Source organism: Trichosurus vulpecula, chromosome 1 (genome assembly GCF_011100635.1).
Source record: "Trichosurus vulpecula isolate mTriVul1 chromosome 1, mTriVul1.pri, whole genome shotgun sequence".
NCBI lineage: Eukaryota > Metazoa > Chordata > Mammalia > Diprotodontia > Phalangeridae > Trichosurus > Trichosurus vulpecula.
Genome location: NC_050573.1, coordinates 552,034,749 through 552,048,830, shown reverse-complemented (window position 1 = coordinate 552,048,830; position 14,082 = coordinate 552,034,749). Strand labels below are relative to the sequence as shown.

General features: G+C 42.4%; 1 protein-coding gene across 1 annotated transcript in view; it reads left to right on the top strand.

Annotated features, from left to right (window-relative positions):
- Positions 1–2,296: 2,296 nt before the first annotated feature.
- Positions 2,297–14,082, top strand: part of VPS35L (VPS35 endosomal protein sorting factor like) — a 122,017-nt gene continuing 110,231 nt past the window's right edge. Inside the window, exons 1-3 of the mRNA XM_036741682.1 lie at positions 2,297–2,430; positions 10,808–10,907; positions 11,484–11,651. Of these exons, the coding sequence (XP_036597577.1) occupies positions 2,414–2,430; positions 10,808–10,907; positions 11,484–11,651 (285 nt within the window). The 5' untranslated portion in view covers positions 2,297–2,413. The remainder of the gene's footprint in view (positions 2,431–10,807; positions 10,908–11,483; positions 11,652–14,082) is intronic.

The window sequence follows — 14,082 nt, the reverse complement described above, 5'->3', positions numbered from 1 at the left end:
AGAGAATGCCAGGCCAGAAATCAGCAAGACTTATCTTCCTGAGTTCAAATCTGGCCTCAGACACTTACTAGCTGTGTGACCCTTGGCAAGTCATTTAATGCTGTTTGCCTCAGTTCCTTATCCGCAAAATGAACTGGAGAAGGAAATGGCAAACCACTCCAGGATCTCTGCCAAGAAAATCCCAAATGGGGTCATGAAGAGTCACATACAACAGAAACGACTTAACAGAACATCAAGAGAAGAAATACATTAGTTAAATGCAGAGTAGTTAGGGAAGGAGGGCATTAGCAGTTGGAAAGTGGAAGGATTAAGCATGACTTCTTTTAGAAGATGCTGCTCCAAATTAGTTTTGAATAAAAAACTAAGTATTCCTAGAGGGTCAGAGAGAGAAGATAATACATTCCAGGCAAGGTGGACAGGCATTCTAAAGGCATAGTATTGTGTAAAAGGAACAGATACAAGACCAATTTGTCTGAACCACAGAGGGAAGGAAGGGGAGTAATATATAATGATGCTGTAAAAATAGGGGGGAGCTAGGTGGCCAAGTGAGTAGAGCACTTCTGGAGTCAGGAGGACCTGAGTTCAAATGTGACCTCAGACACTTGACACACTAGCTGTGTGACCTTGGGCAAGTCACAACCCCAATTGCCCTGCCGTCCCCGCTGCAAAAAAAAAAAAAAAAAACAGGTTGGGGCTAATGTGAAGGGCTTTAAAAGCCACATAAAGGGTTTATATGTGATCCTAGATGCAATAGGGAGGCCCTGGGATTTGTAGAGCAGGAAGAGTGACACAGCTGGATCTGCACATAACGAAAATCACCTTGACAGCCATGTGGAAGATGGACTGGCAATGGGGTTCTTGTAAGGTAAGTCTTAAGGGTCTGCAATGAGGCAGTGGCTGTGTGAGTGGAGTCAAGGGACTGAAAGAAGAAATCGGGCAGGCAGAAACAAAATTGGAAAACTGATAGGATATTTAATATGAGGGTGAATGAGAAATTGTGGACACTATGGTAACAAACCCGGGGACATTGAAAGAATGGTGGTGACTTTGACAGAAACAGAGAAGTTTGGGAGAGGGGTGTTTATTTTTTATTTTTTTATTTTTTTAGAAAAAGGTATGAGTTTTGTTTTGAACGTGTTGAGTTTGAGATATCTAAAAGACATCCAGTTTGGAGTGCCCAATAGGCAATTTGTAATGTGGTACTGAACCTTTGCAGATAGAATTGGAAATAGAAATATATTTTTGTTCAGTCGTTTCAGTTGTGTCTGACTCTTTGTGACCCCATTTGGAGTTTTCTTGGTAAAGATGCTAGAGTGGTCTGCCATTTCTTTCTCCAGCACATTTTACTCATTTTAGGTGAGGAATTTGAAGCAAATAGGCTTAAGTGACTTGCCCAGGGTCACACAGCTACTAAGTAGGAGGGGAATCAGCAGAGAGCCATAAAATGAAAACGCAGAGAGATCCAGGAGAAGAGAGTGGTCAGCTGTTTCAAATGTCAAGGGGGTTCAGATAAAGAAGAGAAGGGGGAGAAGAGGAAGCTCCCGGTGAATGGTCTGTTTTCTTGGTAAGAGAAGAGCTAGGGTCCTTAGGTGAGAGCACGGGGGAAAGCAAGGCTAGACGAGCGGCGGAGCATTTGGTCCTCTCCCCTTGGCCGGGCCGCGCTGTTTTCTCTGCCTGATTTATCCCTGCCTCCCTCCTCACGGAAGCTCTTCTCGGTTCAAGTATCCCACACCCATCCTTCCCCTAAGGACCCTCACCCTCATCTCACCAAGGAAACAGGCCCTTCACCAGGAGCTTCCTCTTCTCCCCCATCCCTGCCCCTGACATCAACCCCCAGTCTCTCCTTCTAAGATAATAACGTGGCCCTTCTCCTGGTTAAGGCTAACCACTACACGATCCGGGGCGGCTGGGTGGTGCAGTGGCTAGAGCTCTGGGCCTGGAATCGGGCAGACGGCGAGTTCGAATCCAGCCTCAGGCGCATCTTAGCTGTGTGTCCCTGGGCAAGTCATTTAACCCCGTTGGCCTCAGTTTTCTTGTCTGTAAAATGAGCAGGAGAAGGAACCCCAATGGGTTCAGTCGTCCACGACTAAACAGCAGCTACGATCCGATAACACGGGCCTCCCGTCTTCCGACCCTTCTCCATCTCCCGGCTCGCCCGGCTGCCTCTTTCAGGGACTGCGGCACGCCAGTCATTGGAAATCCCGGCGCCGTTTTCCTCGCTTGTGCATTTTCCTTCCGGGGATCCCTGTCCCGTCCTCTAGAGGGCGCAGCCGCCCGCCCGCGGAGCGCCTCACGCAGACGCGCCCCACGCAGACGCGCCCGGAGGCGGCTCTGCCCTTTACAAAGATGGCGGCAGAGGGAAGTTAAATGGGCGCGGCGGCGCGGGGCGGGGCCGGTCATGTGATGGGGGAAGATGGCTGCCTTTCCGTGGTAAGCTGGACGCTCCCCCGGGCTCGGTTGTCGGGAGGTTAGAGTGAACCGGTAGCCTCTTGTCCTCCAGATGTGGGGAGATCTTAAGTCGTGGGGTCTGGGCTGGGGGAGGGCGACGCTGCGGGAGGGGGAGCTCTTCCTTTGCCCTCTCCCTCTTTGTTGCCTCCGGGACAGAATCCTCCCCACCCCTCTCATCCCCCATCCCCGCCCCCTCTGCGTCCTCCGAAGCCCCGAGATTTCTGTCTTGGAAGTACCCTGAGAAGGATAACGCCCCCTTTACAGATTAGGAAGGTGAGGCCCACAGAGGTCTAGTGACTCGACCGAGGACGCGCGGCCCGAGTCAGGTTTTGAGGCCAGGCCTCCCTCCTCCAAAGCCGACCATTTTCCCCGCGTTATATTACGCCGACTCCTGTTCTTCTTCATCCGGAGGGACACGTCGGTTCAAGGCTTCTTGGGCCGGAGTGGCCGGGTTGTCAGGGCTAGGGTTTTGTGGTTGTTGGTTTGTTTTTGTGACCCTGCCTTAGTTATACACCCAACTCGGAGGATGTCAGCTTTGAAATACACCAGAGTCCCGGACTGTAAGGACTGGCCTGGGATTAGGACCCCAAAGTCCCGCGCAGGCCTGGGCTCCAGATTCGAGGTTCCGCCATTCAGTGCTCCTTTCAGCCTTTGGATCGAGGAGGCTTCAGAGAGGTTCTAGTCCAGTCTGATCTCCCGGAGAAATCCGTTTTAACGTTTGTACAAGTTGTCAAGCTCAGCCCCCCGGAACGCGTTTCCGATAGAACTTCCACCCAAAAAGGCCGCCTGTTCCATTCTAGACACGCTGGTTATTACGGAATCAGGGGGTAGCTAATGTGTTTATTTTTGCCCCGCGTTGCTTTAAAATCCCTCGTCTCACGACTTCTCACAGCGAGCGTGGCCGTCCGGGACCAAACAAAACGAGCCTCATCCCGCTCCCTGTTACGGTGAAGGCCGTTTTCCTGTTTTCCCTTCTCCGACCCAAAACCTTCATTGTTTCCTCGGGTGTTTCGGCCTTTATCACGCTTGCCCCCTCCGCCTACTTTACACGTAGTCCAGTGTGCCCGTGTGCTTCTTACAACGCTGTGAACGAGATGGAATCCAGTGCCCTGGATGCGGACTCACCCTCGTGTAATGGGTGTCCGTGACTGTACTTTTGTTACCGGCACCAACGATGCTACTTGGACTTTTTAATCATCGTGTCAATGTCACATAGTTGATTTCCATGCTCCTTGTAATTGACTAAACCCCCAAGTCGTCAGTTTACCTGGCGGTTAGCCTCATCTCATCCAAGCTCTGTTTAGGTAGCTGATTACTGGGAAGCTAAGAGCTAGACTTCACATTTATGTCAAATTCATTTTATCTCTTTACTTTGAATCTAGCTTGGTCTGTAAAGTTCTTTCTGGATCCTGATATTCTCCTCCAGCACATTAGCAATCCCTTCCGGTTACGTGGCATTGAAACGTTATGTTTTCTATCTCTTAACCAAAACCTGGCACAGGGAAACAAATGGAGTTTCACACTGATACACCTTTATCACCATTTTTTGAGTATGATGAAACATTCTATGAAGCCCTCAGAGGGCTAGCTTTTGTAGGGCTTGGCCTGGGGATGCCCATAAGGGTTTGGGAAGGGGAATAGTGTTCCTTTTGTCATGCCTGAGCATCCACTATGTGCCAGGCACTGTGTCGGCCGCTGAGGAGAAAGGGAAAAAAATAAACTAGTAATAGCCCCGGCCCTGAAAGAGCTTGGGTTTTAGTACTGTGCCTGGCACATAATAAATGTCAATTGATTGTTATTATTGATACTGCCACACAGTAAGCACTAAATAAATGCCTGTTGACTTGTTTTCCTTGGGTTAGGGAGACAAGTGTCAATTAGTAATGGCAATAGGATTTTTTTTTTTGGGGGGGTGGCTCTTTTTGGCAAATCAGAGGTGGTTTTTCTAACCTTTGTTAGCTGTTGGGGCACTGTAGGTTAAAAATTTCTGTGACCCTGTGCTTGGTTTAAATAGCCCATTCCGTTGTTTGTCATATGAAATGGCATGTGGGTAAGGACATTTCTGATCTGAAACATTTTCTCCCTAATTTTTTTTAACCCTATTAACATTTTGCCATATGTTGTCTGTCTTAGTTGGCACACTATGTAGAGAGGTGGATTTGGAGTTAGGAAGACCTGAGCTTGAATCATGCCTCAGACACTTACTAGCTACGTGACCCTAGGCAAGTTACTTCTGTTTGTCTCAGTTTCCTTATTGTAAAGTGAGTATAACAGCACCTGCCTCACATGATGGTTGTAACAATCAAATGCAAAATACTTTGCAAACCTTAACATGTTATGTAAATGCTTGCTATTATGACATGATACAGGAGCAGATGTACCCTGAGTACTATCTGAATCACAGGTGAAAATCTCGTCCATTGTTACCAAAACTTTTTTGTAGTCAAATCATTAGCTCAAATAAATCAGGGAGAACTATAGAAAGATTAGACTTTTAAAAAAATTATATATACATACATGTACATACGCACAAGTGTATATATTTTTTAACAGGAGATTATTGTTATTTGTACTTTTTTATATTAATTTTACAAATAAATATGGTTTTACATTTATTTATAGTTATTCCTAAAGCACAGGTTTGACCACGTGACTTCCTGCTCAGTAAAATCCAGTTGCCCCAAATTACCCCCAGGATCCAATATAAACCCCTAAAGCCCTTCCCAATCCGCCTGCAGCCTTTATTCCTTCCAGACTACTCAATTTCACCCACTCTAAGGTAGCTGAACTGGCCTTCTTATTGTTTCTCAAACTTGGTATTCCATCTCCATGCTTTTGCACAGGCTTCCTTTTATTTAAAATATACTTCCTCATTCTCTTAATATCTGAGCTTCCTTCAAAGATCCACTCAAACCATTTATATTTTTTCCCCTTTCCCACTTCTGCCCCCCCCTTAAAAAAGGAAAGACTAGACTCTTAAGGATACTGTTACATGGCTATCTTTAAAATAAAGCCCACAAAACCCTAAGATCTCAACAGTAGGAGGGAATGGATAAAAAGGCCATTTGAGATATTTTTCTAACAACTACTACTGTTTGTTAGTAGATTTAAATAGCTCAATTTTGAGTAAATAAAAGAGTAAACTGAATAAGCCAATAGAGCCTGTGCGTCCATTGTTTCTTATGTAAACAGCAATTTAAAATAGGAAGCCAGCTTTTTAACAGGAGACGTTGATAGGTGAAGTAGCATTTCTTTTATCAGCTACCTGGCACCTGTGCAAACTTTTATATATTCAGGTACCCCGTAGAGGGCACTGTTTAATTTACAAAAAGCAAGCTAACCTCTGCAATAGTAAGAAATGTTTATATTTTCCGTTAGTAGGAATACTGCTTTAGTAGAGCAAAACTGAGAAAACAAGCAAAGACATGACAGCCAGTAGTGAAAGCTGTGGGTGACAATTCCAGAACATACTCTCATATGAGACATAAGGCAAACACCACCAGCCACATTCTGCCTCTGAAAGCTCTTTCCCAGAAAAGTAGTATTTCATAAAATACTTCTGGAAGTTCGATCTGGGCTTTTAAAAAATAACATTTTATTTTTTCCCTAATTCGTGTAAAAACAATTTTTTAACATTCACTTTTTAAAAAATTTTGAGTTCCAAATTCTCTCCCTTCCTCCGTCCCCCTCTCCCTGAGAGGGTAAGCAATTTAATATAGGTTATACACGTGCAATCATGTAAAACATTTCCCTCTTAGGTATTTTATGGAAGAAAACTTGAACCAAAAAAAGAAAAAAGAAAGAAAGAAAAGAAAGAGAAAAATAGTATGCTCTGGTCTGTATTCACACTCTATCAGTTCTTTCTCTGGAGGCAGATAGCATTTTTCATCATGAGTCCTCTGGGGTTGTCTTAGATCGTTATGTTGCTGAGAAGAGCTAAGTCATTCACAGTTGTTCTCTGTACAATATTGCTGTTACTGCGTACAACGTTCCCCTGGTTCTGCTCACTTCCCTGTTCAGTTGGTTCATCTAAGTCCATGTTTTCCTGAAATCATCCTCTTCAATTGTTATATTGGCTTTTTTTTTTAAAGAAGAAACTTAGCTTTTATGACTCTCAAAAGGACACAGAACTTTGAAGACTTACTGGAAGAAATGTATCCAAGAGGAGGCGACGATGATTTGGGAACGTTGTAGCCTCTCTTGGATATATTTAGAAGATTGCTCTTTTTTCCTCCTGATGCAAAGCAGCTGTGTTTCATTGTGGACCCCAGATTGTGTGTGAAATCACTCCCCACACAGTGCTGCTGTTTTAATATAATGTTTACACAGGTATTGATTGTAGAAAAAAATCTGAGGGAGGAAAGAACATGAATTGAGCTTTAGGTCAGACATGCCTTTCTGCTTTTATAGTCGATGTCCCGAATTGCCGACTGAGTATTGTATAGTCTAGTGCTTTAGAAGTGCAGCTTGGGGTTGTAGGTGGAGAGCTGGCGTCAGAGTTAGAGCCAAGAAAGACCTCGGTCCAAGTGCCCCTTTGGTCACCCATTTTCTGTGTGACTCCAGGGACAAACTCCTTGGCCTCTCAGTGACCGAGGGAACTTCCGGACACCAGAGAAATCGCATAGAAGGGTGCATTCTGCATTGCTGCAGGATGCTTCTCACCAGGAGTTCTGTACCCTGATGAAATAACACAGAATGCGTCGAGTAATTAAAGAGCAGTCAGCCTTTGGGGGAAAACTTGTCACCAGATGTTTCGTTGAATAGTTGTTGAGTTGATTGGCCAGTATGAAACTTTAAAAACTCCTACTGTGTGCAGAGCAATGTGCTAAGCCTGTTTATTGTTTCTGTATTTTCCTTACCTTGGGGATTATTTTATGTCTGTAGAAATAGTCAGTGAGTAGACATTTTCCAAAGTGTAATAATGTGTGCTATATAAGGACTACCAAATACTAGCTCACATTTATATAGCACTTTACATGTGTACTATCTCATTTAATCGTCATAGAGGCAATGTGATAGAGAACCTGGCCTGAGTACCAGGAAGACCTGGGTTCTAGTTCTACTTTTGTGGTGATAGCTGTGATCTCTCATTGCTGTAGGAAACTCTCTAAGACCTTATCTATACCAATAAAATCACCAATTGGGTCTCTGTGCCCAGTCCTCACAAAAACCCTGTAAAGTAGGTGCTGTTTTTATCCTCGTTTTGCACATGAAGAAACTGAGGCCCAGAAGTTTAGTAATTTATCCAGAGTCACACAGCTACTACGTCTTTGAGGTGGGATTTGAATCCAGATCTTCTTACTCCAAGGCCACTAGTCAGTCTGTCACATCATACTGCTTCTCTTCTACTGAATTACATTCTATTTTTAAGCCTTTCCTTCTCCCTTGCACTGTTTGTTGCCCAGTCTAGCTCTGCTGCTTGCTTTTGCAAGCTCTCTTTTTCTAGTGTGAGTTCCAGGTCAAGCAAGTGCACCGTGATACACTAACCAGAATGCATTTATCTTGGGCTTTTTGGCAAGCAGATTCTCATATTTGCCTTTTTTTCCCTGTCTTTTTCTCTCCAGCTTGTTTTTAAAGTGATTCATAGTGCCAATGCTGGTTGGCACCTTCTCTTCATTTTAAAGTCATAAAGAGTTGGTAGAGAGAATTTCCTCAGCAGGGAGTTCCATATACTAGTGACCTTGCCTCTCTTTTCCTATTAAATTTCTTTAGAAATAACATAAACGTGCTATGTAAGGGAATTATTCTATGCGCCATTTCATCCAGGAGAATAAATAGCATAATCTCTGTGCAGTGATGAAGGACACAGTGGGGAAAATGATGGTCGCCTGTTGAAGAATTTGGGTATGAGTGTTTCATCCAAAAGCCAATGAATAAACCAATGAAGAAGATGGTAGATTGAAGGGAGAGGAGAGTGGACCATGACAGCATTCTCAGGGCTACAGCTTTAGGGGGAAAGCAGGAAGGTAGAGATTAAGAAAACCAAAAGGACGGGTTGCTGTGCCTGTTGGGTTTTATTCTCTTTCTCTGGCTCCAGGTGTTTCAGGAACTCTCCAGTTGTTAAATGTGGGACTTGATGTCAGAGGATTTTGCTTCTCCCTAGTACTTAGATGAAAAGAAATAGACTTCTCTGTTGGCTTAGGTGTTAGCCTAAAGTCAAAGCTGTATAGACTCTGTCAAGATCACCTGATGATTCTGTGACTATAGTTAGATTTTCAGTTTCTGTATAGTTTTATACTTGTTTTGACATTTAGCCATTAAGCATATGTATGATAGTTTCTAATTTTAAAGAAGGCTGTTGAGTTGGTAGGAGAGGTGGTCAAAAATAACACGTTAAGATTTCCCTGTCATGAGTCACCTATTTTATTTTTTGTCTCCTCCCGAGTACAAATCCATTGAGTAGGAGATAGGAGTGTATGTACATGTATGACTATGTTCCCAGTGAAAAAGGAAGACAGTTTAATAGCTTTATCGTCAAGAAGTAGATATCAGAAATGGTCAAAGGATATGAGCAGGCAGTTTTCAGATGAAGAAATCAAAGCTATAGTCATATGAAAAAAATGCTCTAAATCACTATTGATTACAGAAATGCAAATTAAAACAATTCTGACGTACCACCTCACACCTATCAGATTGGTGAATATGACAGACAGAAAAGGAAAATGGTAAATGTTGGAGAGGATGTGGGAAAATCGGGATACTAATGCAGGCTTGGTGAAATTGTGAACTGATCCAACCGTTCTGGAGAGCAATATAGAACTGTGCCCACAGGACAATCAAACTGCATACCCTCTGATCCAGCAATGCCACTACTAAGTCTGTATCCCAAAAAGATCATAAGAAAGGGAAAGGGATTCACATGCACAAAAAATATTTATAGCTGCAATTTTTGTGGTGACAAAGAATTGGAAAATTGAGGGAATGCCCATCAGTTGGGGAATGGCTACCTAAGATGTGGTACTGTTGTGCTATAAGAAATGATGGGCAGGTGGACTTCAGAAAAACCTGTAAAGACTTACATGCTCCGATGCAAAGGGAAGTGAACAGAACCAGGAGAACATCACCTATGAATGACTCAGCTTTTCTCAGCAACACAATCATCCAAGACCATTCCAAAGGATTCATGATGGAAAATGCTATCTACATCCAGAGAAAGAACGGATGGAGTCTGGATGCAGATCGAAGTATACTAATTTCACTTTCTTTATTTTTTGGTTTATTTTTTTCTTTTTGGTCTGCTTCTTCTTTCACAACATGACTAATATGGAAATATGTTTTACATGTTTACACATATATAACCTATATCAAATTGCTTCTTACCGTTTTAGGGAGGGGGAAGAGAGAAAAATCTGGAACTCAGTGTTTAGAAATGAATGTTAAAAATTGTCTTTACATATAATTGGAAAAAATAAAATACTTTTAAAAACACTAGGGGAAAAAAAGTAGAAATCAAACCCTGGTTTCTTTGGGACTGTTGGAATGAGCGGCTTTCATTATTTTGATGAGGCATTTCTGAGTATTTAATCTACATTACTTTTTAATCTTGTGCCTTTTCCTATTATTAAAGAAAGTACATAAGCACAGGTTCTGTGTACTTCCTCCATCTTCATCATGGAGTCTTAGAGAATGGCGTGAGGTATACGGACGTTAAGTGACTTGCCCACTGTCACTAAGCGTTAGAAGTGATTTTTCTATCTTGGTGTTCTGTGCCCCAAGTTCAGCATTCTCTTTACTACACTGTGCTGCCTTATAAAAAAGAATGAACCAGATTCAAAAATAAAAGTGCTTATGGAAAAACTTGAGTTTGTGGTTCTGTGGTCTTGCATCTTATAAGTGACATATGAGTTTATCTTTTAATCACTATTAAATACAGTGTTTGGTGTTATGAAAATTCTCTGCAAAATAACTTGTTGTTTTATATTTAAGCCCAGAAGAGTACCTTTCTATTCTTAGAAACCTGCTATAGTTTAAAAAAAATAAACTATCTTTTTTATTTAAGGATATTATATAATTCGTGCTATTGTAAGGAATTCATTTGCTGCTCTTCTTTCTTTAAACTATTTTTGGTAAATGGGAAATTTATAAGAATAAGATCATCTGATAGATTAGGCTAGAGAGGTAAAAACCTTGTAAGGTAGGTACTGTTTTAGACAAGCTGATAATCAGCTTTTTGGTCATGAAGAGGACATTTCTCCTCTGGTTTCACTTCCCCTCTTTATAAAATGAAGGGATTACAATAGACAGTCTCTAAGGTCTCTTCCAGGTGTAACATCTTGTGATTCTAATTAGCCTGGCGAGAAGTGTTATTTTACATGGACTTTTATTAACTGCTTGGTTTATGCATATATGTCTTTAACAGGCATTCAAGGCAGAGAAACTACAAAACTGAATTTGAATCATGTAGCTTAGAGGCTGTACCCTTGGACTTTGGAGATTATCATCCCCTGAAACCCATAACTGTAAGTTTGTTATGCATGATATTCTCACTGACTGAAATTACTGGTTGCTATCTTCCCTTGTTTTTTCCTATTTGTTATTGGGTATTGTCACTGGTATCTCTGTGTTCTTTGACCTTTATTTTGTTGCTTACATTGCCTAGAACTATTATTTCCTTTCATATTATTAGAATTGACTTGAACATTTGATTTATTGCAGGGGTGGAGGAGGGATGAATCTAGTTTCTTCTTGCTTTCTCCAGTTAGAAAAGAAAGATCATGGTTAAGGCCTTGTCTCAAGTAAGGAACTTTTTCTGTGGCTGTTTTCAAAAGGGAACCTCACCTAACTATTGTTTGTCTCACATGGACACGGTGCTTTAAAAATGTCCGTGAGAATATGATCATGGTACGAGTGACTATGAAGGAATAGCTGTTCTAGCACGCTCTGAGCAGGGTGTTCATTGTTAACAAAAACAGTGTCAGCCTTATAATAAGTAAGCTAGTACAATCAAGTCATCTGTTCACAAGGGAAAATTCTACAGTCGTTTTGTTGTTTGATTAGGAAGAATAGTATACAGTCTCTTTAAATTTTCCCCACAGGTCACAGAATCAAAGACCAAGAAAATGGGGAGGAAAGGAAGCACTTCTTCTACTTCTTCTTCTTCCTCAAGCTCAATGGTGGACCCCTTGAGCAGTGTTCTTGATGGTACTGACCCACTCTCCATGTTTGCAGCAACAGCGGATCTAGTGACTGCCACATCTAATACGGTAATGGAATGTTCTTTTTTCAGTTGAGGAAGGAGTTCTTCTTTGTTGTCATTTCTCCATTTTTAGGAAATGCCTTTATGTGAAAAATGTAGTTATTGCCTTAACACTGTGGTGTCAAATCAGAGAAAGTGCTTTTGTAAACCTTAAGGCACCGTGTAAATTCAGCAAGCAAGACAACAAACAATTACGAAGTACCTGCTGCGTGTCTGGCACTTTGCTAAGTGCTTGGCATACAGAGAAAGGTAAAACACAGTCCCTGCCCTCCAGGAACTCATGGTTAAATGGGGAGGACATTTGAAGTGCACAGCTGTGTGTGTACAAGATATGGAGAAGGCAAACTACAGATAATCTCAGAGAGAAAGGGCTGGCACTGAGGGGGCCTGGGAAACACTTTTTGTAGAGAGTGGTTTGAGCTAAGACTTGAAGGAACCTGGGGATGGTGATGAGGAAGAAGAACATTTGTAGTGTGAGGGCCCGCCAATGAAAAGGCACAGAGTAAGGAGATAGAGTGACTTGTGCAGAGAACACGTCACTGTTGCTGAACTGTAGAGCACAGGGAAACTAGTGCAGCATAAAAAGATTGGGAAATGTAGGAAGGGGCTCCAAACCAAAGGATTTTATATTTGATCCTGGAGGTAACAGGGGGCGCCTTGATATAGTCAGACCTGAATTTTAGAACAGTCACTTTGGTAGCAGAGTGGAGGAGGTACCAAAGAGGGGAGAAACTTGAGTCAGTGAGACCAGCCAGGTGTAAAGTGATGAAGCCTTTATCAGAGTGGCAGCTGTGTCAGAAGAGGGAAGGGGATGCATGGGAGAGGGGTTGTGAAGGTAGAAGAACAAGAATTCATAACGAATTGGATATGGGGGTAAGGGAGAGTGCATTGTTATCAGTAATACCTAGCTCGTAAGCCTGAGCGACTGGGGAGATTGTGGCACCCTCAATAGTCATAGGGAGTTAAGAAGAGAGGAGGGCTTTGGAAGAAGATAAGTCCTGTTTGGGGCATGTCAAGTTTGGGATGTCTGTGGGGCATCCGAATGAAGGCCTTCAATAGATAGTTTAGATGCAAGACAAGAGAACAACAGAGAGGTTAGGGCCGGATCTGTATCTGAGAATTATCTGTGTGGAGATGATAATTGAATCCAGGGGAGCTGATGAGACCACTAATCAGGGTAGCACAGAACGAAAAGAGAGGAGGGCCGAGGACAGAGCCTTGGGGGACACCCATAGTTGGAGGGTGTGACCTGAGAAGAGAGTAGGAGAAGAACCAGGAGAGGGCAGTGTTAGGAAAGCTTAGAGAGAAGGGAATGTCGTTGGCAACCAAAAGGTCATTTTGGAAAGATTAGTTTCAGTTGAATGCTGAGGTTGGAAACCAGATCAGAGAGAATTTAGAAGAGGTGGAGGCACTGATGATAGCTGGCTTTTGCAAGGGCTTTAGCTGTGAAAGGGAAGAAAGATAGGAGGATAGTGAGTAAGGATGGATGGATCGAGTGAGGCCTTTTTTTAAGGATGGGAGAGACATGGGTATGTTTGTGGGAAGCAGCTAGTAGACAGGGAGACAGTGAAGATTGGTTAGAGTGGGGGATGGTAAAGGAGGTAATCGTCTGGAGAAAATAGGATGGAATGGGTTCATTTGGGCATGTAGAGGAGGGTTGGCTTTGGCAAGAAGGGCAGTGCCTTCTTCATTTGAGGCAGGGGGAGGAGAGATGTGAGTTGAGGAGGATGGGCAAAGAGGGAGGTCAAACTGATGGCACTAATTGTTTCAGTTAAGTATGAGTTAAGGTTCTAAGCTGATGGGGGAGGGGATATTATAGGAGGTCTGAGAAAGGAGGAAAAGGTTTGGAATAATTACTTTGGTGAGTGGGATAGTGAAACAATTCAGGTGGTATAAAAAGATTGCTGCAGTGGGGGCTCAGTTGAGATTATGTAACATAAATTTGTAGTGGACCCAATCAACATGGTTTCATAAGATTTTTCCCCAGCTCTCTTCAGTAGCGGGTAAATAGGAATATTCTTTTTTTTTTTTTAAAGCCAATTTATTGAAAGATACACAAGAGAACAATAAAAAATAGGTCACAAGCCAATTAACATTTTTATATTATTCAGAGTAATTACTTTAAAAAAATTTATTTTAAATTTCAAATTCTTTTCCCTCCCTCCTTCCCTTACCCATTGAGAAGGCAATAAATACAATATCCATTGTATGCATGAAGTCATACAAGACATATTTTCAGATTAGCCATGTTGCAAACACCAAAAAAAAAAAAAGAAAGAAAAATAAAGTAGAAAAAAAATGCTTCAGTCTGTATTCAGAACTCATCGGTTCTCTCCCTGGAGCTGGGTAGTATTTTTCACCGTGAGTCCTTTGGAATCGTCATGGATCATAATGTTGATCAGAGTAGCCCAGTCTTTCACAGTTTATCATTGTCCCAG